The sequence below is a fragment of the Lepidochelys kempii genome, chromosome 7, assembly GCF_965140285.1.
Source record: "Lepidochelys kempii isolate rLepKem1 chromosome 7, rLepKem1.hap1, whole genome shotgun sequence".
Lineage (NCBI taxonomy): Eukaryota > Metazoa > Chordata > Testudines > Cheloniidae > Lepidochelys > Lepidochelys kempii.
The window spans coordinates 32,471,713-32,498,136 of NC_136386.1; the positions used below are offsets into that span (position 1 = coordinate 32,471,713).

The window sequence follows — 26,424 nt, forward strand, 5'->3', positions numbered from 1 at the left end:
AGCTCCAACTTCCTGGGGTTCAGCACTGTCCCTCCCCAGCCCCCATTCAAGGATTCCCCCACCCCCTCCTTTGTGAATGATGGGCTCAGACTCTGCCTGGTGCTCCCTTGGCCCACGCGATTTGCCAGCATCTGGTGTTTTGCCAAGTGATTGCTCCCAAGGGGAGGAGAAATTGATGATGCGAGGGGGCAAGTTCTCCGGTGCCATCCTGTCTGCTTGCAACAAACGTCCCCACAGCCAGGGGTGAAAGGAATATTAAATTCTTACCAGTATGGGGGCCAGCTCCGGCCCCTGGAAGGGGTGGGGCCTCAGGCAGAAGTGGGGGCTGGGGGATCAGGGGCTCAGCAGCGATTTTAGAGGGTCTAGGGCTCCGGCCGCTGCTGCAGTAGGGGCGGCCGGGAATCCTGGGCCCTTTTAAATTGCTGGCCCTGGGGCAGCAGCCCCTTTTGCCTCCCCCGTCGGCGGCCCTGCCGGTGGGATCCCTACTGGCAAGGCCGCCGACGGGGAAGGGCAGCACTTTAACATGGTCTGTGTATGGGACGGTACCGGCTTCTTACCGGTACGTCATACCGGCCCACTTTCACCCCTGCCCACGGTCCTATGTCCCTGATCACAGCTGGTTCCTTGCTCACAATTTCCAAGCTAGTCCAGTGTCCAAGGAGCTCTGTCTCCCAGGGCCATACTCACCTCTGCTTCTCTTGCTGTGTGCTGGCTCTCTGCCTCGCGCGCACACCCAGCTTGCCAGGCAATCCCCCAGCCCCTGCATTTGCAACCGGTCTGGAAACCCCACAGCCCACATGGCTCATGTCTGTGGCCTTGGGCAGTGGCTTCTATTGTTTCCAGCTCTTTCCCTCATAAAGGGGTTTAACTGCTCCTTCCATTTAGCCTAAAAGAATGGTAATTAGCACAGCCAGGTCTGTGACTGAGGGCTGCCCACCTTCCAGTATAACACTGCCTGTTGCTGTCTCTCCCCCCACCACCAGGATGCCTTGTTTTTCCTGAAGGATTTCTTCACCAGCCTGGCTGCCAGCATTAACCCTGTGTTGCCCATGGAGGCTGGGACAGAAGGTGAGTTGAAGGGCAGCCCAGAGGTGCGGGCTGGCTGGCTGGGGAGGGATAAAGCTTCCTCCTCTGAGGGTCTTCTGGCTCTTTGTAGCCCCGGCATAAACCTTCCTAATGCTGGGGAAACTGAGGCAGGAGGACAGACTCTCGGGCCACGTGAGCGTCTGGCCACACCAAGAGTTACAGTGGCTGTAACCTGGGCTCCTGACTGTGCATTTCATGGGCTCTGCCAGCTACACTACCACCTGTCACCACAAGATGGGGGTGTTGCTAAGGCCTGAGCTGCCAAGAGCATGTACAGCAGAGGAGGGCAGACTACGGCCCGCAGGCCACATCTGGCCCCTGAGCTCCTGGCAGGGAGGCTAGCCCCCTGGCCCCTCCCCTGCAGCCTCAGCTCACTGCGCTGCTGGCGCAATGCTCTGGGCGACAGGGCTGCGAGCTCTTGCCGGGCAGCGCAGCTGCAGAGCCCAGCCTGACCCAGTGCTCTGTGCTGCGCGGTGGCATGGCTGCCTATCCTGATGCTCTGGGCGGCATGACTGCAGCGCTGCCAGCCACCGGCGCTCCAGGCAGCGCAGTAAGGGGGCCAGGAGCGGAGGGGGTTGGATAGAGGGCAGGGGAGTTCGGGGTGGTGGTGGTCAAGGGGCGGGGGTGTGGATAGGGGTTGGGGTGGTGAGAGGGCAGGGAACAGGGGGGTTGAATGGGGGCAGGGGTGTCGGGGGCAGTCAGGAAGCGGGGGGGTTGGATGGGGTGGCGGGGGCAGTCAGGGGACAGGGAGGGATGGATGGGGCAAGGGTCCCGGGGGGGGGCAGTCAGAAAGGAGAGGGAGGGTTGGATGAGGGTGGGGGGCCAGGCCGGACCTGGCTGTTTGGGGAGGCACAGCTTCCCCTAACCAGCCCTCCATACAATTTTGGAAACCCGATGTGGCCCTCAGGTCAAAAAGTTTGCGCGCCCCGATGTACAGCCTGCCGAAAACTGAGGGGGAAACTGAGGTGCTGAGCAGGGGGAGGCATGTGAAGCCCCTGCTCCTTGACCACCTTTTTTTTTTTTTTTTGTCTCTCCGCCCACTAGCCCGCCCAGATCCAGGGGTGCGAGCCAGCCCAGCCACCGAGTCAGAATCTCTGGGGAAGGAGCAGGAAGGGAGCCGGGGCCCAGGGTTGGTGGCGGTGGGGGTAGAGATGACAGCTTCTGTGGAGACCACACTGAGCGAAAACAGCTCCTCCTCCAATGCCTCATCCTCTACGGACCAACCCATCTACTTTAGGTACGAGATGCTGCTGCCTCTGGGGTGGGGCGAAGGGGCTGCTGCATAGTGATCAGCGAAGGGGGATCTTATTTCGAATTGAAGCGGTGGGTGGGGGAACATGGTGGGTGAATGAGGCAGAAGAGAAATGACGGAAGCTAGAATGCAGCCCGGCTCATGGGGTTCCTCACAGCCTGATCTGTACCGGAGGGACCATCAGTGACCACACAGCAGCAGGATCTTAGTTACACATTTTGTCTGGCAGAGTGCTTCATACTGATCTCTGCTCCCTGCAGCACAACGCCCCCTAGCACTGCACTGGGTCAGCACTCAGTGTGTGGGGGGGGGTGAAACGCCCCTTGCTGAGTCCCCACCCCCCGCTGCCTGCAGCTCCAAGATTTTGGTGGTCTCCATCCAGGCTCGGGCTCTGCTTAGCGTAAGATCTGTGCCCATGAGGTGGCCCGGCTGTAAGTCCTGCCCCCTCGTCTGCCAGTCTCTCTAGCTCTCTGTCCCGATTGGTTGATCCCCAGGGAGTTCCGGTTCACGTCAGAAGTGCCCATCTGGCTGGACTATCATGGGAAGCATATGACCATGGACCAGGTGGTAAGTGAGGCTGGGGTGTGGAGATGCCAGTGAACCTCTGGGTGGGGCAGAGGTGGTGGGGAATCTCAGACCCCCTTTCCCTCCCCAACTAGCCAGAGCCTCTTGCCTCCTGCTGGAAGGACTGGGGATGGAGGGGGATAGTGTTGGATGAGCTCTGTGGCTTTTGGGCAGGATCTGGCCCTGGATGGGAGTGGGGGTAGGTATTGGGGTGGCATCTGGCCCAGGGTGGGGTGTGGGTGTGGGGGGTGGGCTCTGGTACTGGTGGACGTTGGAGTGGGGCAGACTCTAGAGTTGTGGGGTGGGGATGCTGCTCCCTCTCTGCTGGGTCTGGGGGTGCAGTGCTGAGCAGCCTCTCCAGGGGTAAGAATCCACTCCTTTGGCTGTTGTTGTCTGGTGGGCCTTAATGTAGCCCCTGGAGCTGGCACTAGAGGGGCCAGTGGGACCATCTGTGACACCTTTGACCCTGAGGTCACTGGTTTGAATCCTGCTGGGGTCAGGGTAGAGTTTACTGGTGTGGAACAAGTTCAGGTGGTGTCAGTTGAGATCAGACTGGCTTGGGGAGACCCCATCAAAACTGACCCTGGTTGCCTGGGCAGTGAGGACAGAACTAACCTCTTTTGCCAGCGGGGGGCGGGGTACCTGGAGGGTGGGAGTGGAGACATGCCTGCATTTAGAGGGGAGGTTGCTGTTCATAGGAGGCGTAATCCCCATTCTAGAACTGGGGAAACTGAGGCAAGGAAGGCTGAGTGTGGGAACCAGGTTTAGAACAGAGGAGTGCCTGGCTGCTATTGGGAGGGGGTGGGGTTGTGGCTGTGTGCATTGCACTGTGGGGTAGGGCAGTGCCGGGGGGTGGGAGCTGTGCATAGATAGGAGCAGGGGAATGCAGGGTACACATGGTACGAGGGGAGTGGCTGTGCATATATGGAGGAGCTGGGTGGGGGATAGGGAGTGTTGTGGGGGGCTGTGGGAGAGGGGTGTGGGATAGGGAGTGTTGTGGGGGGGCTGTGGGGGAGGGGTGTGGGCTGTGCATCAGCAGTGCTTTAATCCTTTCTCTCTCCCCCTCTTCAGGGCACCTTTGCCGGGATCCTCATCGGCTTGGCCCAGCTCAACTGCTCTGAGCTCAAGCTCAAGCGCCTCTGCTGCAGACATGGGTGAACTGGGGGGCCTGGGACGTGCCCGATCCTGGGGGGAGGCGGAGTCAGTGCAGGCAGTGGGTGTGGGCTGTGCCCATGCAGGGCTCAGACTCGGGGATGGAGCTCCCTGTTTCTGCCCCACTCTCTTACTCTGATGGGCACCGCTGGGGCCCTGCTAGTTGCTGGGGAGGGGGTGGGGCGCAGTCTGTAGCGTGGCTCCAGGGCTTAGTCATCTCTAAGAGGGCACGGTTGGGGCTGGTCATTCTTTCCCACAATGCCCTCTGTCTGTTCCCCCCCCCCCCCCCCCCAGGCTCCTAGGCGTGGACAAAGTGATCAGCTACGCCCTCACTGAGTGGCTGACGGACATCCGCAAGAACCAGCTGCCAGGCATCCTGGGTGGCGTGGGGCCCATGCACTCTGTCGTCCAGCTCTGTGAGTTCCTCGCACAGCCCTCGCCCCTTCCTTGCACAGGGCTCCCCCCAGCTTTGTGCCAAGCCCCTGTGTGGGGAGAACCACCTCGCTCTAGATCAGGGGGAGGGGAGAGGGCATGGGGCAGGACATAAGGGGTGGGTGATGGAGGAAGGGTGATGCGGGGGTGGGGGGCTGGTGTGAGTGTGGAGAGGTGGGAGGTAAGGGGGATGGAGGCTTGGAGCAAGTGTGGAGTGGGTGATGGGGGCCAAGCATGGTGGGGGCGATGGCGTCGGGTAGGACGCGATGGTGTTCCTCCACGTCCGGCTAAGCTGGCCTTTTTTTTCCTCCCCTAGTCCATGGTCTGCGTGACCTGTTCTGGCTGCCCATCGAACAGTACCGCAAGGATGGGCGCATCATCCGGGGGCTGCAGCGCGGGGCTGCCTCCTTTGGGACCTCCACAGCCTCAGCTGCCCTGGAGCTCAGCAACCGCCTGGTGCAGGCCATACAGGTGAGAACCCTCCCTCCCATCCATCCATCCACAGCCTGGGACAGGCCACCTCCCACCCCAGCACTTTGGGGCGGGGGCTGTAGCCAGCATGGAAGGCAGGGTGGGGAAAGGAGCCAAGGGTCTGCAATAGCATCGGAAAAGGCTTTTCAGGTACTAAGCCCCCCATCCCTTTGTCATGAGGGAAATTGGTTCAGAGAGGGGAAGGCACTTGCCCAAAGTTAGTGGTAAAGCTGGGAACAGAACCCAGGAGTCCTGGTTCCCAGTCCCTCACCCCTCTCCTCTAACCAACTAGTCCCTACTCCCCTTCTAGGGATGCTTTCTTTTTGTCTTGAGTCAGTTCTGGCCTGTAGGCCAGGTCAGTTATCGAGGGTGGACTTGGAGAGTGTGTCTGTGTGTGGTGGAGTGAGGGGACTAAGGGTGAATCTGGGGGGAAGGAGTCTGTGTGTATAGGGTGTGGGGAAGGAAGCTGGGATGTGCGGTGCTCTCACTAGGGGGTGCTATTGGGGTCTCTTATCTCTTAATGTGCCCCTGCCCCTGCCAGGCCACAGCTGAGACAGTCTATGACATCCTGTCTCCAACCTCCCCTGTGACACGGACCCTGCTGCATAAGAAGCACGCCCGGAAACTGCGCCGGGGCCAGCAGCCAGCTGACCTCCGTGAGGGCGTGGCCAAGGCTTATGATACCTTCCGAGAGGTATGGTTCCTCCCTGCTAAGGCCAGTCCCCTTCCATGCAGGGGGCCAAGGCTGCTCCCACTACTGGAAATTCCCTCCTGCCCCTCCCAGGTGACGGGCCTAGAAGCATTAAGGTTGGGAGTCTTATCGTTTTTAAATTCCAGTTAGATCTGGTGTCAGGTACTTCCACGGGCTAACCGTGACACACACACCCCCCCCCCACTAACCGCTCCTCTTTGCTCCCTTGCAGGGCGTGATTGACACCGCCCAGACCATCTGCGACGTGGCTGCCCGGGGCCATGAGCAGAAGGGCATCACAGGGGCGGTGGGCGGAGTCCTGCGCCAGATCCCTCCAACCGTGGTCAAGCCCCTTATCGTGGCCTCAGAGGCCACCTCGAACCTGCTGGGGGGGATGCGCAACCAGATCAAGCCAGACGCCCGCAAGGAGGAGTCTCTCAAGTGGCGGTTGGAGGAGAGCCAGGACTGACGGGGTACGGACTGTGCCCCAGAGCCCAGCCCCCCAGACACTGTGACGGCCAGCCATCCCCTCCTCCTCTGGGAGGGTGCCAAATCCCACCCCCTTCTAGGAGCCGCTGACCCCTCCGACCAGCCCGTGCCAAGGACACAGTGCGGCAGGGGCTGCAATTTGAACCAAGGAACCGCAGTGCGAAGGGGGCATGTTGTCAACTTGAGATAAGCGAGGGCTCCTAATTTAACCCCCCGCCTCGTGGTCACTTGGGACTTGCTTTTATACTGATCAGCCCCTTGAGTCCTCCCCTGCATGATCCCTGCAGCCCCCTTCCCCCAAAACCAAATGAGGAGACTGAGTATTAAAGGAAGTGAGTGGTTTTCACTTGGTCCCTTGGCCCGGCTTTTTCCAGCCCCATGTCCCAGGCAGCCTTTGCGGGGGCCTGGGGCATCAGATCGCAGGGAATAAGGACCTTGGTCCCCCTCTGTCCCCAGCTGCTGGCATTGGAGGGGATTGTGGGGTAACGATCCTCGGCTGAAACCGTCCGCCTCACCTGGCCTGGGGTGGGGGGATGGTGGACCTGTTCAGGAGTAGGGGGCCCAGATGCCTGTCCCCCTGCTGGCAGTGCCCACATGAGGAGCTACGTTCTCCCTCCACCCATCTTTAGCAATGCCCTGCTTGCTCCTACCCTTGCCATCCCAGTTGCCGGTTTGTTGTGTTGTGGAGCTGGCTGTGGTACTGGCTGGTGGCACTGAGCTGTTTTGAAAGAGTCACCCGCTTCCCCTTTTCTTGCTGATACCGAATAGCCGGAGCTACTTTAGTCTGTCACTATAAGGCAGGTGTTCTGGGCTTCAAACTGTCCTTGCACCCCCTCTCCCATTTGTATCCCTCCTTGGAGCACTGCAGAAAGGTCCCTACAGACCTGCCAGCCAGTGGAAACCAGTGCACCTGGCTTATTTTATCCCTAAGGGGGTGCAAGCACAAAACAAATCTGGCACCCCCAGCCTCCTGGAACAGGCTTGTACTAATTGAGTGAAAGGAGCTTCTCTGTCAGCTGGCAGTGGTCGTAGGCTATTATCCCCTAAAGGCCACATTTGCATCTTGCCCAGGCTGAACTGCTCCAGCTCTGCCTCCTGGGTCCCATCTTGACTTTGTCTCAGGCACTGGGGAGCTCTGCATTGAGGGGCAGGGCCCATGCTTTGGGACAGAGTCAGCTTCCTGTGGAAGTCAGGGGCAAATGGAAGGGGAGTGCCCCATGGTTCTGTCAGTGCATGAAGGTGACTGAGGGCTTGCAAGTATGGTGTGGAGGGGAGATCAAGGGGGCCCTGCACCTTCCCCTTCACCCAGCTGAACAAAGGGGAGTCCAACACTAGAACCCCTCTTCCCCCTGTCTGTGTAATACTGAGCTTCAGCCACCAGGGGGAGCAACAGTGTTCTATGCTGTGGGCCTTGGCTGGATGGTGGCTTTGGGGCTGGCTATCCCCCGCTGCTCCCCCACTCTCAGCAGGTGGCAGGCTGGCACGGTGGAGGTGGCTGCTGCTCTGGGTTGGTGCCACGGGGGCATTGGACATGGTGGGAGTAGGTAAGGGGGCCATGCACCTTCTATTATCTTTCCTGTCTCTACTGTGCTGTCAGCAGCAAGAATCTTACAAGCTGAGGCCCCAGTTCAGCACACGGGAGTGGAGAAACCAACACCCCCACTTTAGAAATCCAGGTCTGCCCTGTGTGGGTGCTTCAGCTCCCAGAGCCCCCCTCCTGCTCCCTACAGTGGTGGTAAGAAACTGCAGCGGTGTGTCATAGCCTCTATCCTCCCTTGGTTAAGGGTGATTCCCCTCTCCTGGTCTATGGCTTTCAGGGTGTAATACGCACTCCCATGCCATAGGTGTGGACGTACCAAGTGTCCTGTTGAATGAATCAAGGGTGGGAGGGGTCAGTCCTGCGTCGTGATCAGTTTAGGGAAGAGAGGGGCAAGGGGTAACTGCATCATGGTCAATAACGTACCAGAGGCTGGGAGGCTTGGGAAGTGCCTTCTGGGCTCAGTGTCTGTAGTGCCCACCAGCACTGCCAGAGGGCTGAGGCTAAATCCTGGAAAGATGGCGAGGGGCCCAGGTACCCCAGTGAGTGGAGGGAGGGTGGATAGGGTCTCTGGTCGGTGTTAGGCAGATCAGACACGGTGCCCAGCAGGGTCCTTTCTGGTCCCAGAAATCCTTGTGCTCCTTTCGCTGTGGCCTTTGTCTCAGTGGAAGCGACTTCCCTTTCCAGGCAGGGACCTTTAAACCGGGAGGCAGCCCGAGGAAAATGGCCCCCGGGGCTGGGAAAAGCAGGCTTGAGCCTGAAGGGGGCAAGAAGTTTTAGTGCTGGGAGCTCGGATGGTTTAGGTAGACCCGGCAAGTGGAACTCACGCTGTGCCTGGGGGAAGCTGTCTCCCCCTGGCCTGTGCCAGCTGTGCAGGGGTGGGTTGATGGCCGCGGGGGGTCGCCTGTGTGCACAGCTCTGCAATGAGCTGGTTTCCCTGGGGTTTTTTTCTCTCCCCAGGCTGTAACCCTTAGCACCAACAACAGTCTCCATGGCGACACAGCCTGATTGCCACCCGCCCCCCTGCAGCTCTAAAGGTGAGGGGGAGCAGGAGGGGCGGGGGTGTCTGGCTCTGGGGTGTTGTCTCCAGCAGGGGACGGCAGGAGAACAGCCAAGGCTGAGGGCTGGGCTCCACTCCAGCCCGGGGCAGAGGACAGCACTTGATTAAGGAAGCAGAGGTGGGGCTAGAAGCCAGGAATCCCGGCTCCCAGCTCTGTTGCTCTAACCCCTGGACCCCTGCCCCTGGCAGGCATAGAACCCAGGAGTCCTGGCTCCCCAGCCCAAGGAAGCAGAGGTGGGGCTAGAAGCCAGGAATCCCGGCTCCCAGCTCTGTTGCTCTAAGCCCTGGACTCCTGCCCCTGGCAGGCATAGAACCCAGGAGTCCTGGCTCCCCAGCCCTTGCAGGAAGGGAGCCCTTGGCTGCTCCCCACCCCTTCCTGGTTGCCCTTGGGCAGCTGCTGGCACAGGGTTTGTTTGTGCCTTGGTAGCCATGGTGATGGGGTGGGGAACCCTCTGGCATGTTAGCTAGCCCTGACCACATCCCATGCCTGTGGGGAACCCCACATGCAAACACTGAGCAGCACTTAGGGGGAATCCTCACACACTGCTCCACAAAGGGCCCGAACTCCCATCCTCCCACAATGACCTTCCTGCTGCACTGTGCTGGGGGCCCCCCAGCACCCACCCCCTGCATGGGAGGGGCTAGTGGTGCATGCAGATCTGCGCCCCTTCAATCTCTGAGGGTGCGTCCTGGGCGGTGAGATATGATAGACACTGGCTGGGGGGGGGAGATGATTGGCTGAGGGACAGCACATGGGGTTGAGATAAGATTGAGATATGTGGCCGCCGTGGGGAGCTGGGTGGCTGACAAGGGCTAGAAAGTGGAGTTGAGTCTGTTGACGTGCAATTTGTGGTGTGCGCACAAGCATGCCTCTGCAAAGGAGAGGGTAGGGAAAGTGTGTATCCACCAGCTCTGTGCCCACAGCTCTTGCCAAGGTTCGAACCTAGGAGTCCTGACTCCCAACCCCTTGCGTGCTAACCACTGGACCCTGCACATGCACGCACATGAGTGTACATATCCACCCCTCCCCCGGAACAGCTGGGCTCAGATTTACCACCTGTTCATTAAATGTCCCTCCACAATTCCCCCTCAGGCGCTTCTGCGCAGGGAGGGGAAAGCAGGGGCCGAAAGGCTGCTGCTGGGTTAAGATACACTACGGTTTTATTAAGGAGATGATGCAGCGAGCTGGGCTTGAGGTATGTAACCTCCACAGAAGGGGCCACCTGCCCCTATGCCACCATCTCCTCCCTGGTCCTTATGATCCTGCATCACAGCACCTCAGGGGTGTGGGGATGTGCCACTCCTCCTCCCAAGGGCTCCTGGCACTTTCTGTTTAGGTGCCAGCTCTAGCCCCTGGCGTAAGGTGATCGGCACCTGCTTGGCTGGACTGACACCACATTAATTTTCCTCCATGGGGTGTGACTCCTCCTGTTATGGCTGAAAAAGTAACATAGGGAAAACTAGCATCCTTCTTTCCTGTTCTACAATCACAGAACTTGCTCGGGCTTCAATTTAAACCCTGCCCTAATTTCTGATCCCCTGAAACTGGAGCAGCACCGGATCCTCCCAGCTAGCAGGCTGGGGCTTTAATTGATCCAGTTTTTCTTAGCCAAATTCCACCTCCACCCCACCCCTTTTTGTTTGTCCAACTCCCCTCTCCCCCTCCCAGCATGAGATGCAGCCACCTGTGGTGGGGCATGCAGACTGTTTGTACAGGGACCCCTTGCTTGGTGCTGAGAAGCAGCCACCTCTGGGGTGGGGCACAGGAGTGGTTTATCTGCACACTGCATAACATGGTTTTTTTGAATCCACTTCAAGCTTCAGCACAGGGGCCTAGTAAAGGCTGCTCAGAGCGGCGTAGCCTGGGGCACTGGGGCGCGGTCATCTTGATTTTACAGCAGAGAATCTCCTTCTCATTCCAAGTGCCCAAGGGGGTTTTAGACTCCCCCCTTCCCCTCCCTCAATTTGGACAACCAGATCCATGGCCAACACTACCTGGTGCTTATTGGCAACTGCTACTAAAGGCAACCCGGCCTGTGGCTGCTGGTGGAAGCAGGGCCAATCTGGGCCCTGACTCCACCCCCCGTCGTCTCCTGGTGCTGACTCTTAGGAGCATGAGGTGGGCTGTGGAACCCATGGCCCTTCTGCCTGAAAGCCGGGGCCCAGATTTCAGAGGCTGGGTTGATGGCTACACTGCACCCTAAGTGTGGTGGTGTCTCCTGGGGTGTCCTATGGAGGAAAGACCCACTGAGCCCCTGCCTCACGGGGCGAGGCTCTATCTATGCCAGCAGAGATGCACTGGGGTCCTGGGGAGCCCCACACAGCTCCCCCACAGTAGCCCTAGAGAGGAGGCGGGTGAGTTACATCCAGCTGAGGTGTCTCAGGGTCCCACACCTTAAGGCTCAGGGTAAGAGCAGCTCTGGGGCTTTCACGGAGGAGGTGGCTGCCCAGTCCAGTGGGCTCTGTGGCATTCCAGCCTCAGGGCTCGCTGGGGGCTGGCATCTCCTCTGGCCCCAGCCTCTGCTGCGCAGCCTGCAGGCTGTGGGTGAGGTGGTGCAGGCCGATCAGGTAGCCATCCTCGTGGCTGCCCCGGCTCCATGGCACATCATGGCACAGGGCCAGCTGGGGTGGCGCTGGCAGTGTCTTGCCGAAGTCAATCATCCACACGTTGGCCCGGCCCTGGCGGTCGTGGACGAAGAGCAGCGAGCTCCCAATGACCTGGGGGGAGAGATCAGGGGCATTTGTAGCGAGGGGGCACCAGCTCTGTGGGGAATGGGAAACGGCCTTTCTCTCTAGGGAGCGTCCGCTTCAATCCAGCCCCAGGCCATGGCGGTGGGGAATGGGACACTGCTGTGGGGGATCCCTTTTCCCCTCTTGGAGGTTCAGGCTCATAGCTCGTGGGGGGGGTTGTCACCTTATTAGGGGGGTAGGTTTGGGCCCACACCCCTCTGCTCTACGGGGGGGTGCTTTTCCCTCCTCCCTCTCTTTGCCAAACCTGTTCCTTTGCCCTACACCTGGTGCTGTGGGCCCCCTCAGACTGTGCTGGGGGAGGGGAAATTCCTGGATGCCTGGGTTCCCCTTGACTCACCTCATGGGTGCGGAAGAAGACTGATTCCTGCAGTGCGCTCCGCATGCTCTCCAGGCGGCTCTGGTAGGCACTCTGCAAGTTAAAGAGGGGGGGAGGCGGTCAGAGGGTACCCAAGAGAGGGAGGGGGGGTCTCTGCTCTTTGGGGCAGAGGGATATGGAGCGGGGCAGACAACCAAGCTGCCTCTCTCTGCCTGAGGGCAAGTCCAGCATAGCATGATCACACTGCCCTCTGTCCCCTGGGCTTTAGTCCAAGCCCACGGTGAGCCGACCCCAAGACTCAGCCAAAATTCCCCTATTGCTCTCCAAACACCACCAGCCAGCCTTGTATCACCCACCGCCCCTCCCTGGCCTCCCCACTCCCACATTGCCATGCAGTGAGCGACAGGGGCCCGGGCAGTGACCCCGGGGGATCTGGTGCCCATCTCTTACCAAGATACTCCCCTGTCTCTTGGTGAAAATCAGGAAGGTGTCGATGATCTGCTCCTGGGTCCGGGTCTGTTTGAAATCCTTCTGCACAGCTCCCCCCTCTATCTGTGAGACACACGGCAGGGTTCAGGCAGACAGGCAGCCCAGGGGAGACTTCCCCATACAGGAGCCATCCAGTGCGAATATGCAATTGCCTCGGGAGTTGATACAGGGCCCCCCGGCCTGGTGCACCTCCAGGGTGGGGCAAAGAGGCTGTTTACACAGGGCTCCCTCGCCTGGTGCTGAAATGTAGCCACCTCTGAGCTGGGGCACAAGGATTATTGATACATGGATCTCTTTCCCAATGCTGAGATGCAGCTTCCTCTGGGGTGGGGCACGGGGGCTGTTTATACAGGGATTCCTCGCCTGGCGCTGGGGTGGAACATGGGGGCTGTTTATACAGGGAGCTGCAGCCTGGAGCTGAGCCCTCGTAGGGCTGGGAGCCCCTATTTTCCTCTCACTCACTGTCACGCCCTCAATGCGGAAGCCCAGGGAGGCGGTGGAGCTGATGTGCTCACGCCATTGCATGTAGCGGGGCTTGGTGACCGCCCTCTGGCTGTGCTCCTCGGCCGTAGCAGCGCTTGGATCCACCTTCACCATCTTCTGGTACATGTCCTTGCGGGGGGTCGGCTTCAGCAGGGCCTGGGTCAGCTCTTCCTCCAGGTATGTCCTATGGGCAAAGGCAGAGGGGTGGGGAATGGGACGTGGGGGCCTTTTGCTTCTAGAAGGTGCCAGCTTCAATTTGGTCCCAAGGCAGGGGGCCTGGCTAGCTCGGGGGGGGGGGGGAGGGCAGGAAAGGAACATGGGGCATGTTGCCTCTAGGGGGAGCCACCTCCAATGTGGCTCCAGAGTGGAGTTCCAGCTGGCTTGGGTGGGGAACGGCACAGAGGCCCTTTCTCCTCTAGGGGGCATTGGTTCCACTCTCCAGTGGCAGGGGGTTCCACAGGCATATGTCCCCCCATCCACTGCACTGACCTCACCCCCATCTTGCAGTCCATGATGCTGGGTGCGTCGAGGCCACGCAGCAGATCGTCCATCTGGATGTAGTGCTCGCCGTCCTTCACCACCACACCGTGGTAGGCAGGCACATAGGGCCGCAGTGCATCACTCATCAGCGCCTCCAGGCAGGTGTTCTCCACAGTGCTGAACTTCTTCAGGATCTGGCCCCCCTCACTGGGCTTGAAGTTACCTAAGAAAAGGGGTGATGTAATGAGGGGCAGGCAGGAACCCTGACATCCTGGGGCTAGTTGGGAACAAATGGGTGTTGGGCAATACCTGGTGGCAGAGAATTCCCCTGGCCAATGATGCTGCCACACTGAGAGCCAGGGGCAAGGAGTTCCCCAGGCCACCACTGTCCCCAGGCACCTGGACATCCACACCACCTTAAAATGACCTGAGAACCCAGCAATTCTCATTCTGCAGTAGGGAGCTGGCCTGGAGTGCCCCCCGAAACCCCTTCTCACCTTCATGCCCTGCCAGCTGCACCCAAGAGCTGTGACGCCGCAGAGACCAGTGCACCATGGTGAAAAATGTCTTCCATGACTTGGTCTAAAGGGAAACAAGGCAATTGTCAGCCTGGCAAGGGGCTGTCCCCCCCCCGTCTATTATCCCCTCCCCCTCTGAAAGTGAGACTCTCATCCTAGCACTGGCCAAAGCCTCCTAACACATAAACAGCCCCTGAGCCACACCCCAGAGGTAGCTGCATCTCAGCACTGGGTGAAAGATCCTTATTTTAACAGCCCCCGTGCCCCATCCCAGAGATGGCTACAGCTCAGTGCCAGAGGAAGGATCACTGTATAAGGGCTGGTCTACAGCGGCAGGGCTTTAACGTGGTTTGTGTGGTCACGGCGCAGCGCTGGGAGAGAGCTCCACCTCCACGAGGGGCGTAGCTCCCAGCGCTGGTGCACGGTCTACACTGGTACTTCGCTGAAACTTGCTGCGCTTTGCGGGGGGTGGGATTTCACACCCCTGAGCGAGACAGTTGCAGTGCTGTAAATTGCCAGTGTAGACACGCCCTAAGTCCCTGCGCCCCACCTCAGAGGTGGCTGCCTCTCAGCAATGGGAGAGGGAGCCCTGTTTAAACAGCCCGTGTGTGCCATCCGAAAGGCGGCCGCATCTCCAGCTTGTGGTGTCCCCAAGCGAGGCAGTCCCTGCCTCAGCCTCATTGTTGTGTGAGCTGCCTGGCGCTGAGTCACTCCGGTGCTGGGGCTCAGCCGTCCTTCCTGCAGAGCTGGCTGCAGCCGCCTTGCTAAAACACGCCTGGGGGTCAGGGACGGGGTGGTGCTTGCATGAGGGATGGGAGCACACCTGCTCCCCCAAGCGTGCACCCTCCAGCCTGGGCTGGGCAGTCTCCCGTAGTGCTAGGGGGGCTGGGGCAGCTCTGCTGAGGAGGTGGAGGGGCTGTTTCTTGGATGTGTGTGTGTTCACAGACACGCTTGAGCAACTCCAATCTCAGTTCAGCAACCTTGGCAGCCCTAGGCCCACAGGAAGGGAGCTCCCAGCTGCCATGCACGCACACTACACACACTGCAGGCAGAGTGAGTCTGGTGTGCTCACACATTGCACAGCCTGGTGTGATGCACTGCTACACACACACAAACTGCAGGGGGGCTGAGCTGGGCATCATGCCCTGTTGCTCACACTGGCATGCTGTGCACACACTGCAGAGCCCTGGAGCCAAGACCCCTGCAGTGATGTAAACATGCACCCTGGAGGCCAACGAACCCCTAGGTATGGAGCAATGCTGAATATGCATACTTTGCAGAGACACGGAGCCAGCTGCAATGCATTGCTGCTCTCTCTCTCTCTCTCTCTCTCTCTCTCACTCACACACACACTCTTCGCATGTGCCATGCACTGATCCCAGCCTTGAAGCTTGGCTGCAATGCCCTGCGGGAAGAGCTTGCACTAGGCACACTTATGCAATCATGTGGGTGCCCTGTGTGCTCCAGGCAGGGCACTGGCCCCTCTCCAAGCAGCGCCCGCGCCCAGCCGGTTTGCAGGCTGCAGAGGAAACCCAAGGCCTGGCACCCACCCAAAAGAGCTCACTTTTTCCACAACAGTCGGTTCCAGCCAGGCCCTGGTTCTGCCAGGAGTCATATTAACCCTTCGGGGGGGTGGGGGAAGCTGGGAAGGACTCGGGGGGGTAGACTCTGGAAGCAGAGGAGGCAGGTGTCCTGGGGAGCACAGGCCAGGCGGGGAGCAGAGAAGGTTCCTGCGGGCAGGGGAGGTGGGAGACATGGGGAGCACAGGCAGAGGGAGGGAATTCTGGCGGGGGGGGGGGGGAACCTTTCCAAGCCAGTCCTCCCCAAGCAGATCCCTGGGGAATCCATCTGTCCAAATCTGAGTGTCCAGAGTGGGTGGGGCTGAGCTGGGTGCTGGTGGGGGAGGGGGCATGGGTCCCCCTCTACATCTTCCCCGCCCCCCACTTCCTTCCCTGACACACTAAGAGAAAGGCTGGAGCCAGGATGTGCCCTCATATCCCTCTCCTACCCCACACCGGGGGTGGGGAGGGGGGGAATGGAGTCTCGAGGCCCCTGCTCTTCCCCATTCCCCTCCCTGCCCAGACCAGGGCAATGGAGGTTGGGGTAGCAGATGCAAGGGCGGTATTGACTTTCCAGGTGCTTGCTCAGGATGGGAAGGGAGCAGAAGGCTGGGGAGGGAGGTTCCCTGTCCCTCCCCCCAGCAGGCAGCTGGCACCGATGCTCCAAGACAGGGACTGGCATGAGTCCAGGGGGATGGGCAGGGAACAAAGCCCTTGGCCCTGGTGCTGGCTACAGGGGACCGTGGGGGCCTTTAAGGGCAGCCAGCACTCCCCCTTATTAATCACTGCTTGGCCCCCACCTCCATGGCACCAGGAAGCAGGACCCGGCACTGATCCAGCTACCAGGGGAATGCCCTATTTGCAGCTGCCAAGCCAGCCAACCCTCCCCCCAACCGTTTCCTACTCTCTTGACTCGCCCGAGGGGGGGCCATTTGCTCAGCCAGTGCTGAGGAAACCGCATTGGGGAAGGGAAGTGATGTCAGAGCCCAGAGGGGAATCCTCCTGCAGATACTGAGAGACTGAGCAGGATAGAGACAGGCAAACCCCGAGTAACACAATGAACTCAATAAAGCCCTACACCACGCCCCTCTCCTGCAACACAACACAAGACAACGCAACCTGCATGCACAGCACAACCCCTACCCAACACAGCCCCTCTGTGCAGGATGCACAACACAACCCCAACACAATACAACACAACCCCTCTGCTCTGTGCAGTGCAATCACAACACCACACAACCCCTACCCAACACCGCCTCTGTGCAGCATGCACAACACAGCACCACACCACAGCTCTGCAGTAACCTGCACAGACCCATCCCCATGGGAATGGCTCTGTGTGTGTGTGTAGGGGACTGTCACTGCACGGGCAGGGTGAAGCTAATGCGCCCAGGGACCTCCTCCCACCCACGCCTGCAGCAAGGCCAACCTCATGGCTGCGGGCAGGAAGGCGTGGGAGGCAGCAGAGTTGCGGGGGGAACGGAAAGGGGCCACTCTTCCCACCCGCCTCTCCAGCTCCAGCCAGGGCTGAGGTGCTGGGGGGGGGGAGGGGTCTGAGAGTCACCTAAGGGTGCTACAAAAGCTGGTACCCCTCAATCATGACCTGCAGCCCCCTGCTATCCCAGCCCTGGGCTCCCCCACCAGCTTTGCCAATGCCCCTCAATCCCAATCTGTAGCCCCGTATTATCCCAGCCCGGGTTCCCCGGTCAGACCCTCACACACCAAAGGCAGCATTTAGCTCCACCCCCTGCCCTCTTTGTCTCACCTTCCTCAGCATCTTCCTCCGCCCAGGCTTCCCCTTCTCCTCTTCCTCACTGAAGACATCGTCGGACTCCTGCGAGGACTCGAAGGAGGAACAGGTGGAGGAGCTGGAGACAGAGCGGTCGTGGCCACTGCTAAGGCCCTTCATGGCCATGTGCTGGAGCTTGGGGGCTTCTGGGGGACCTGCATTCCCCTTGGTCCCATGAGGAGATGGGGCCTGGACTCCTTTTGGAGAGTCATCCTCAGGAGATGCCTTTGCCCCATCCAGGGCCAGCCCCTCTCCCCCCACATCCATGGAGAGCCCTGGGCCCTGGACCAGCTCCTCTCTCCACTCGGGATCCCCCGAGGCACCCTCCTTTGCCAAACAGGGAGCAGGACAGTCCTGCCCTCCCTGAGCCAGGGCCTGAGAGATGCCTTTTGGAAAGGCCTTGATGCCATTGAGCCCCTCCATGGCTGATCCCGTTCCTAGATTGTCTCCCCAGGGCACTCCAATTCGGGGTTCAGCTCAGACCAACTGCGGGTGGCATCTCCTTGCCCCGGGGAGCCCGACAGGGAGCGGGTTGGGGCGCTGCATTGCTGGAAAAGAGTGGGGCCCGTTCTGTGGGGAAAATAGCACAGAGAGGGAAGGGTTAATCTGATATTCTGCGGCGGGGGGGATGCTTGGTGACAGCCCATAGGAGCACCTTCCCCCTACATTCCCCTAGCCAGCCCAGCTCCAGGCCTGTGGTCTCTGCCTGGCATGCACCCCAGGACCCGGAGAGCAGTGATTTCACAACCAGCCTGAAAGGGGAAGAGAGAACAGAAAAGAGCTGTGAGGGAATTTTCCTAACCAGCTCCGCATCCCCACAGGCCCAGCCCATCTTGGGTGGGGTGACCAGACGTCCCGACATTATCAGCACCATCCCGATATCAGGGGCTTTTGTCTATTACCCCCCCACCCCCCGCACAGGGCCCTAACCCAACCCATCCCAATTTTTCACATTTGTTATTTGGTCACCCTAATCTTGGGGATGCCAGGATCCCCCTTCTCCAGGAGATGCAGCATCACAGACCAAGTCATGTTTCCCCATTTGGTCAGGAGAGAAACTGAGGCACAAAGCATAGTGAGGGGTCTGTCTCCACGATCCAGAACTCAGGAGTCCTGCTCCCAGCCTCCCCTCCACTTTAACCCACTAGACTCCACTCTCCTCCCAGAGCTGGGGAAAGAACCCAGGAGTCCTGACTCCTAACTGCAGGTGGTCACTTTTGATTCACTATGATCTAGTGTGACTGCTTGTGACCTATGTCAGTCAACGTTCAACCAGTGTGTGATCTACTCCAGGGTCTAGCATGGTCTCTCAAGCTGTACTGTGATCTGCTGTGGTCTGGTCAGCTCTATGGGGATGGATTGTCATCTACTATTGTGTTCTCTTAGGACCTGTGGGAACCAATTTTGAGAGGCTGAGAGCCACTGAGATTTCCTGTGATCCATGCAGCTCTGCTGTGAAGTACTATGATGTGGTGTGGACCTTGTGAACTGCTGAGAGCCAATGAGGTTGTGATCTACTTAAATGTGCTGTGAGTTCACTGACATCTGTTGAGATGTGTTGTTATGTATTGTGATTTGCTGGTATCTATTGAGAATTACTGTCATATACTATGGCCTGCTGAAATGTCCCCACAGATCAGCTGAGATGGGTTGTGTTCTGCTCTGGGGTTTACGGAGATCTGTGGGATCTGTTTTTATCTGTTGTAATCTCATTGTGGTCTTCTATGATCTAGTGAGATTCGCTGAGATGTGTTGCAATCTCATCTTCAGGGCTTCAGCCAGTTACCTGCTGGGGTCAGGAAGGAATTTTTCCCCCACAATCCACAACCGAACAGAGGGATTCAGGGTGGGGGCAAGGGGGGATCACCTTCCTCTGGAGCATCAGAGATCAGCCACAGATGGAGAGGGGACACTGTATGGGGTGGACAGTTGGTCTGAGATGATCCAGAGACTCCTCTGTCTTCGCTGCTTGGCTGGCACGTCTTGCTCCCATGCTCAGGGTGTAACTGATGGCCAGATTTGGGGTTGGGAAGCAATTTCCCCAGAGATCAGATTGGCAGGGGTGTCTTTGGGGTGTCTGATGGGATTATCTGGCTATGTCTCACCTCACCAATTCCCTGCCACCACAGGGGCCTTAGACACTGATGACATCTGGCTCTGTCCTGTTCTCTGCCTGGGGCTCAACAGTTTGGTCTTGAGAGGACTGAAATGCTTCAGTCTGTCATTGAGCTCGACAGAGAGGTACCTGGGAGAAGTGGCCTATGATACAGAGGAGGACAGACTGGATGATCTAGTGATATTTTACACCCTTGTGGGAACTATTATGATCTGTTCTTCTGATGTGACCCATTTTGATCTGCTGGATCTATGGAGACCTGCTCGTATGTGTTGGGATCTGCTGCGATCTATGGAGCTCTACCAATATGGGCTGGGATATAACGAGATCTGTTGTGGCACACTGAGATGTACTGGGACGTTCTACCCGGGGGAAGGCCTGCGATCCTTAGCTCTTTGTTAATTGAAAACTAGATCCGCACAGATCCCTGGGGAATGAACCACAGGGACCAACACTGTCCTGGGTCCAAGATGGGGGACGAGTAGCTGGGACCCCCCCATGGGACTTTCCCACTCACCCATCCCATGCTGGAGAGTGGGGAAGTCAGGGAAAAGTGGGTTAAACACCACCACCACCCCACCCCATCCCCTGCCTCTCAACAGGGTTGTCCAGCCTGGCTCCAGGCCCAGCACTCTCCCTGGCAAGGAGCCCCCGGCCCAGCGCCATGGAGCCTCCTGGGGCTTTTCAGAAGGGAGTTGGGAATGAGATGAACAAACTGAATCCCAGCCCAGGGCTGCGGGCACAGGGGGAAGGGAGCCTGCTGGCCCGTAGCCATAGGACAACAGCTGGGAGGGAGGAAGGGATGCACAGGAGGGGTGAAGGAGGCAGGGATCGCTCACTCTGCATGCCCTGCTCTACCCACTAGACTCCATTGTGGGGCAAAGAATGGCATATTGTTAGGGGATGCTGTGGGTGTGCGGAGTGTGTGTAAAGGGGGCTGGGGGGAGCTCTCCCTGCCCCGGAGATGCACAAAGGGATGAGGAGAGGGGGTGTCCTGCTGCCCTTCCACAATGATTTGTGTGCATGGAAAATCCCATGGCAGCTGCAGCCATCAGTGGGTTCATTGTCCCAAGGGGGCTCTATGGGTTTGGGGGAGAGGAGGAGGATGATCGGATGTGGGGACCAGAACCCAGGAGTCCTGGCTCCCAGCTCTCCCCCCGGTCTAATCGATTAGACCCCACTCCCCTCCCGATCCCGGGGTAGGGGGTGGAGTCCTCCCCGCCATGTGGACCAGGAAGTGCTGCAGTGACCCTTACCCCCAGGGCATTCCCGTGGGTCGGGGGGGGCAGCGTCCATGCCCCATCCCGGCTCCAAGGGGAAGCGTCCTGCGGCAGAGCAAAGGGGGCACCTCCCCTCCCCCGATTTCAGCTGCCCCCACGCCGCGGACCCTCCCAGCCGCGCTGCGCGATGTCCCCCTACCTTCCAAGCCGAGGTCCGGGCTAGTGTGGCATAGACATCCCGGCGCTGCGAGCCTGGCCGCGGCAGGGAGAGGGCGGGGATGGCGGGGGCGGGGGAGGGAGAATGGCTGACAAATTGCCCCCCGAAAATTAATCCTGCGCTGCCCTCTGCTGCTCAGCCGAGGGACTGACTCCCTCCAGGCCCGGGGGAGCTGCGGGGGTGGGGGACGCTGCGCCTGGAGGGGGCGCTGGAGGGCGGCTGTGATTGGGTGTGGGGGGTGCTGAGTGTATGGGGGCGGGGCCGGACGCGGGAGAGAACCACAACTAGGCATGGATCGGAGCTGAGCAAGTCCAGAACCAGCTTCAGGTGTAACACAACGCACAGTCAACCTGTGGAACTCCTTGCCAGAGGATGTTGCGAAGGCGAAGACCATAACAGGGTTCAAAAAATAACTAGATAAGTTCATGGAGGATAGGTCCATCAATGGCTATTAGCCAGGATGGGCAGGGATGGTGTCCCCAGCCTCTGTTTGCCAGAAGCTGGGAATGGGCAACGGGATGGATCACTTGATGATTACCTGCTCTGTTCATTCCCTCTGGGGCACCTGGCACTGGCCACTGTCAGAACACAGGCTACTGGGCTAGATGGACCTTTGATCTGACCAACTAGGGCCATTCTTATGTTCTTAATTCCCCTATAGCTGAACACCAAACCCTAGGCATAGATCCATCCACCCACCCCCAGAACCACCCCATCAACACACACCCCCATCAATCCATCTGTCCACCCATCCATCTGCATATACACCCATCCATCGACCCAGCCCCAAATACACCCAGCCATCCATTCCCATATCCATCTGTCCATCCACCCATCCCATATACACCCACTCATCTATCTATCTCCATATACTCCCATCCATCCGGCCATACCCCCATCCTCATATACACTCATTCATCCATTCCCATACCCATACCCATCCACCCATCTCCACACATACACATCCATACACCTAGCCCCACAGAGAGCTACACACACATTCATCCATCCCCATAGCCACTCATCCATCTACCCATCCCCATTCACCCCTCATCAATCCCCATATCCATCTTTCCACCCATCCAGCCATCCGCATGCAAGCCCCTGCATCCACCCATCCACCTCCATATCCATCCTGCTGTCCCTATATACACCCACACCCACATCCATCCTGATCTATCTATCTATCTATCTATCTATCTATCTATCTATCTATCTATACCCATACACCCCTTCTATCTATCTATCTATCTATCTATCTATCTATCTATCTATCTATCTATCTATCTATCTATCTATCTATCTATCTATCTATCTATACCCATACACCCCTTCTATCTATCTATCTATCTATCTATCTATCTATCTATCTATCTATCTATCTATCTATCTATACCCATACACCCCTTCTATCTATCTATCTATCTATCTATCTATCTATCTATCTATCTATCTATCTATCTATCTATCTATCTATCTATCTATCTATCTAATTCATTTCTATTTTTATTCATTAATTCTCTCTCTCTCTCTCTCTCTCTGGATTTATAAACTTCAGCCCCCTCCATGCGCCCCCCCTTCCCTGGTCTCAGTTTTTCTCTATCCCTCTTTACATAATTTCTTCTCCAAGTATCTCAAAGCTTAGATTCCTTCATACAGTCTTCCCTCCACCTTCCCCATCCACTCCTCAGTGATTCCCCACCCCAGTCCCCCTCCACCCTCTTCCCCCATCCCTGCATCATTGATCCTCCATCCCAATCCCCCACCACTTGCCCTCTGCCTCCCCCCACTGATTCCCCCACTATCCTCTAGACCCCTGTGTCTCCCACAGTCCCACATCCCATTCCCCAGCCACCCCCCCTCAATGCAACAGCACCAGACAGACCAGGCTTTCCAGTCCTTTATTACCCCTTTAGTCAGAGTCCTCTGAGATCTCATAGACAGTGACACGCAGCTTGTCCAGGTCCCACTCTGGAGGGCAAATCTCCTCTCCCTGCACCCCCCAACTCCCCTGCAGACCCCGAGTTTCCAGCGCCTCCCTGCGCCTTCGCAGCTCATTCAGGAAGCCCTGCAGCTCCCTCTCCATCTGGCTCAGCCTTCGTAGGTGTCTCTCCTTGGCCTTCCTCGGTGTGCATGCAGGGCGCGAGGGCACAGCCACTGCCTTGCTGCCCACCTCACTGTCTACTGTGCTGCAGCCCTCGCTAGCCTGGCCGTGGGGAGAGAGCTGGGGTCAGGGCCAGGGCAGTTCCAACTTCATCTCCCCTGGGGGAGTCCCCACCACCAGGGATGGACGGATGGATGGACGGATGGATGGATGGATACGAGGATGGTTTGACAGATGGATAAATACATAGATTAGTAGGTATAGGGCTAGACACGGTGATGGGAGGGGAGCATGGGCATGGGGGGGAAAGGTGAAAGAATGGTTATGGGAGATGGAGGGATGTGGGGGGATGGATAGATGGAGGGGTGTGTATGGAGATGGATGGATAGAAGTACATAGTGGCCCCGCACATCCCGCCATCCTCCCTCACCCTGCCGTGTATAACTGTCTCCCCAGCTCCTCCAAGGACCTGTCTCCAAGCTCCTCCATGGCAAACCCTCACTGGCAGCCCAAGGGCAGTGTGCCTGTCTCATGTCATTTGCCCCCCCCCCGCCCCATCCCCGTCTGTCTCCAGCTGTGATGACCCTAGGGATGGTTTCTCTGCATGCCTGGCCAGCAGACAGTGTATCTCAGAGCTGGATGGCAAGGGCCTGGGCCTGGGATGTCCAAAGCAGTCCATCCCCCTGTGTCAGCAGGATCCCAGCCCAGGACACAGAGACCATGGGAGGGTGTGTGATGTGATGCACTGGCCTGGAGCCACATGGCAAAAGCTGTCAGCCAAGGGACATGTGCTCCAGGCTTTAGCGCTGTCCTCTTTGGGAGACTGATGTAGGCTCTCACCCCCTTTGCTGGACTGGTGGTCCTGGCCCACTCTTTGCCAGGCCAGTTGCCCCGCCCCCACCCCGTGCCAGGCCAGGGGCTCCACCTCCTTTACCAAACTGGTGTGCCTGCCCCTATTCCTGGCTAGGGCTCTGCCCTCTTTGTCAGATTGGTGTCCCCACCTCCTTTGCCAGGCTGGCGTCCCTGCACCCTCACCTCACTCTGTGCTTCCTCGGCCTCCTCCTCTTCCTCGCACTCGGGATCCGATGCCACGGCCTTGATGAGGCTGTACAGCACAGCCACAGCCACCCCACACACCATCACCACCTGCACTGGGCTCCCTGCCCGGCCCTCGGCCCCAGGCCCCTCCTGCCTGATGCGGAATTGCTTCTCACAGGGCCCCTCAGCCCAGCCAAGGGTCAGGGTCCCGCTCAGGACAGCCCAGTGCAGCAGGAAGGGCAGAGACCAGACCTGGGCAGCCATGGCCCGATCCCCAAGGAGCTGGCACAGCCCAGCACGTGGGCTGCTCCGGAACCTGCCACGACCTCACAGCCATATCCCATTGTGTCCTCACCACTTCGGGACCGTCTCACCTAGGGTGGCCTCGGGGAAAGGCACCAGACTGGGACTCAGGGGGTCTGGATTCTGCCACAAGCACCCCTGTCCTTGGGCAAGCAATTGAATCCCTCTGCTCCTCAGTTTCCCCATCCGTCAAACAGGGAGAATAATCCCTCCTTTGTCCATCTAGACTGGGAGCTCTTCAGGGCAGGGGCTGCCTCTCACTGTGCATCTGTGCCCCACATGGCACAATGGGGGCCCTGATCTGCTTTGGGGTCTGTGCAGCACCTGGCACAATGGAGGCCTGATCTCAGTTCCGTCCTCTAAAGTACTGTCACAATAATAATAGGTAAAGCAATTTTGCTACCCAGAGACAGGAATAGAACACAGGAATCCTGGCTCCTAATCTTCTTGTCTAATCAATACTCTCTTGTTTAATGTCACCTGGAATTTGACATTCCAGACAGCAGGAGGTAGTGTGTGTGTGTACACTCCATATGTGTGTGTGTCTATGCGTGCGTGCATGTGCGTGTGTGTACACACTCACACAAACACAGAGGCCTGATCTATATTAAAGAGTTTAAACAATGAGGAGTCCTTGTGGCACCTTAGAGACTAACAAATTTATTTGGGCATAAGCTTTCATGGGCTTTTTTGGGCTCCACTTCATCAGATGCATGGAGTGAAAAATACAGTAAGCAGAATATATATTCTAGCACATGAAAAGATGGGAGTTGCCTTACCAAGTTGGGGGGTTAGTGCTAACGAGCCAATTCAATTAAGGTGGAAGTGGCCTATTCTCAATAGTTGACAAGAAGGGGTGAATACCAAGGGAGGGAAAATTACTTTTGCAGTGCTAATGAGGCCAATGCAATCAAGGTGCCCATTTCAAACAGTTGACAAGAAGATGTGAGTATCAGCAGAGGGGAAATTACTTATATATTCTGCTTACTGTATTTTTCACTTCATGCATCTGATGAAGTGGGTTTTAGCCCACAAAATCTTATGCCCAAATCAATTTGTTCGTCTCTAAGGTGCCACAAGGACTCCTCGTTGTTTTTGCTGATAAAGACTAACATGGCTACCACTCTGAAAACTAAAGAGTTCGGTCAACATAAGACAGTTTATGTTGACCTAACTCTGTAAGCGTCTACACTCAAATGTCGTTCCAGTTGACATCACTTGCTCGCTCCTCTGCGTTAATAACCCCAGTTCAACAAGAGGTATAGAGTCAATGTCCATGTAGCTAGATCAACGCAGTGTCTGTGTAGACACTGCGATGCTCACATCTGCTGTTGCTGCCTTTCAGAAGCCATCCCACAATGCTCCACACTGAGAGTTCAATTGGTGCAAGTGCTCCTGGCGAGGACACATCACAAGGAGCAAAGTGTGGACATGCACAAATGGTGTAATTATTGCAGTGGCTGTATGCCGACATAAATTAGCTTGACAATTTTGTGGTGTAGACATGCCCTTGATCTCTGACTGTATATCACACATACACAGTCTTGCACAAGCATTCAATCTCTTTCACACACATATGCTCTCTCCATCTCACACAGAGTGGCTAACTCACGCATACTCTCTTTGTTTTTCTCACACAGTCTGTTTCACACACACACACATGCACTCACCTCTCAAACACAGTCCCATACACAGTGTCTCTTAGACATAGTCTGTCTAATACACACACACACACAATCTCACACACACGTTCTGTCATGCACATGCTTGTGCACACACACCATCTTTTAACACATGTACCGTCTGTCACACATGCACACAAAACCTCTTTCGCTCACACATACTTTGTGGCACGCACACACACCCAAAGTATGCCTCTCTCTCTCTCACACACAAACAATCTATATTCCACACACACAATCTTCATCCCTCTTTAAAACTCTCCTTTGCCATGGTGCCTACAAAAACCTTAACGGCGCGGCTGCTGGTGTGTGGAGACCACTGTCTATCATGCTGATCAGTAATGACTTATTGTTTCCTTGGGCTTCCTCCACTGTCCCTGTCTGGCTGTTGTCTCTTGTCTTATTCTTAGACTGGAAACTCTCAGAGGCGGGGACCATCTTTTGTTCTGTACAGCGCTTAGCACGATGGGGCCGTGAGGCTCCTAGCCGCTACAACAATACCCATAATAAAAAGGAAGCACGTCTTGTGTTTCGATTCAATTTTTGATGTTTTTTATTTCTCTTGCTAGGAACTTCTCCACTCCCCATGCACCCTGCAGATCCAGCAGCCACACCCAGACCCACC

At 57.6% G+C, this 26,424-nt stretch overlaps 2 protein-coding genes across 6 annotated transcripts in view; one reads left to right on the forward strand and one right to left on the reverse strand.

The window, feature by feature from the left end:
* Positions 1-6,483, forward strand: part of ATG2A (autophagy related 2A) — a 38,005-nt gene extending 31,522 nt beyond the window's left edge. For 3 of the 4 annotated variants that reach the window (XM_073351929.2, XM_073351931.2, XM_073351930.2), the window contains 8 exons: positions 984-1,068; positions 2,131-2,323; positions 2,833-2,905; positions 3,974-4,056; positions 4,349-4,470; positions 4,803-4,957; positions 5,499-5,651; positions 5,881-6,483. In XM_073351929.2, coding sequence (XP_073208030.1) covers positions 984-1,068; positions 2,131-2,323; positions 2,833-2,905; positions 3,974-4,056; positions 4,349-4,470; positions 4,803-4,957; positions 5,499-5,651; positions 5,881-6,117 — 1,101 coding nt within the window. In that variant the 3' untranslated portion in view covers positions 6,118-6,483. Of the gene's footprint in view, positions 1-983; positions 1,069-2,130; positions 2,324-2,795; positions 2,906-3,973; positions 4,057-4,348; positions 4,471-4,802; positions 4,958-5,498; positions 5,652-5,880 lie in introns of those variants that run through there. The other variant, XM_073351932.2, reaches the window with a different exon arrangement.
* A 3,394-nt stretch (positions 6,484-9,877) lies between these two features.
* LOC140914351 (inositol-trisphosphate 3-kinase B) lies at positions 9,878-20,757 on the reverse strand. Of its 2 annotated transcripts, none has more exons than XM_073351934.2 (8): positions 20,655-20,757; positions 17,096-17,689; positions 13,751-13,835; positions 13,263-13,476; positions 12,753-12,957; positions 12,252-12,353; positions 11,823-11,894; positions 9,878-11,452 (listed from the first exon to the last, which is right to left on the reverse strand). In XM_073351934.2, exons 2-8 carry the CDS (start codon positions 17,540-17,542, stop codon positions 11,213-11,215), a joined length of 1,365 nt encoding a protein of 454 aa, XP_073208035.1. In that variant the 5' UTR covers positions 17,543-17,689; positions 20,655-20,757; the 3' UTR covers positions 9,878-11,212. The 2 variants fall into 2 exon arrangements, with proteins under 2 accessions (XP_073208035.1, XP_073208036.1); XM_073351935.2 differs by having other exon boundaries at positions 17,096-17,871; positions 20,655-20,751.
* Positions 20,758-26,424: the final 5,667 nt, after the last annotated feature.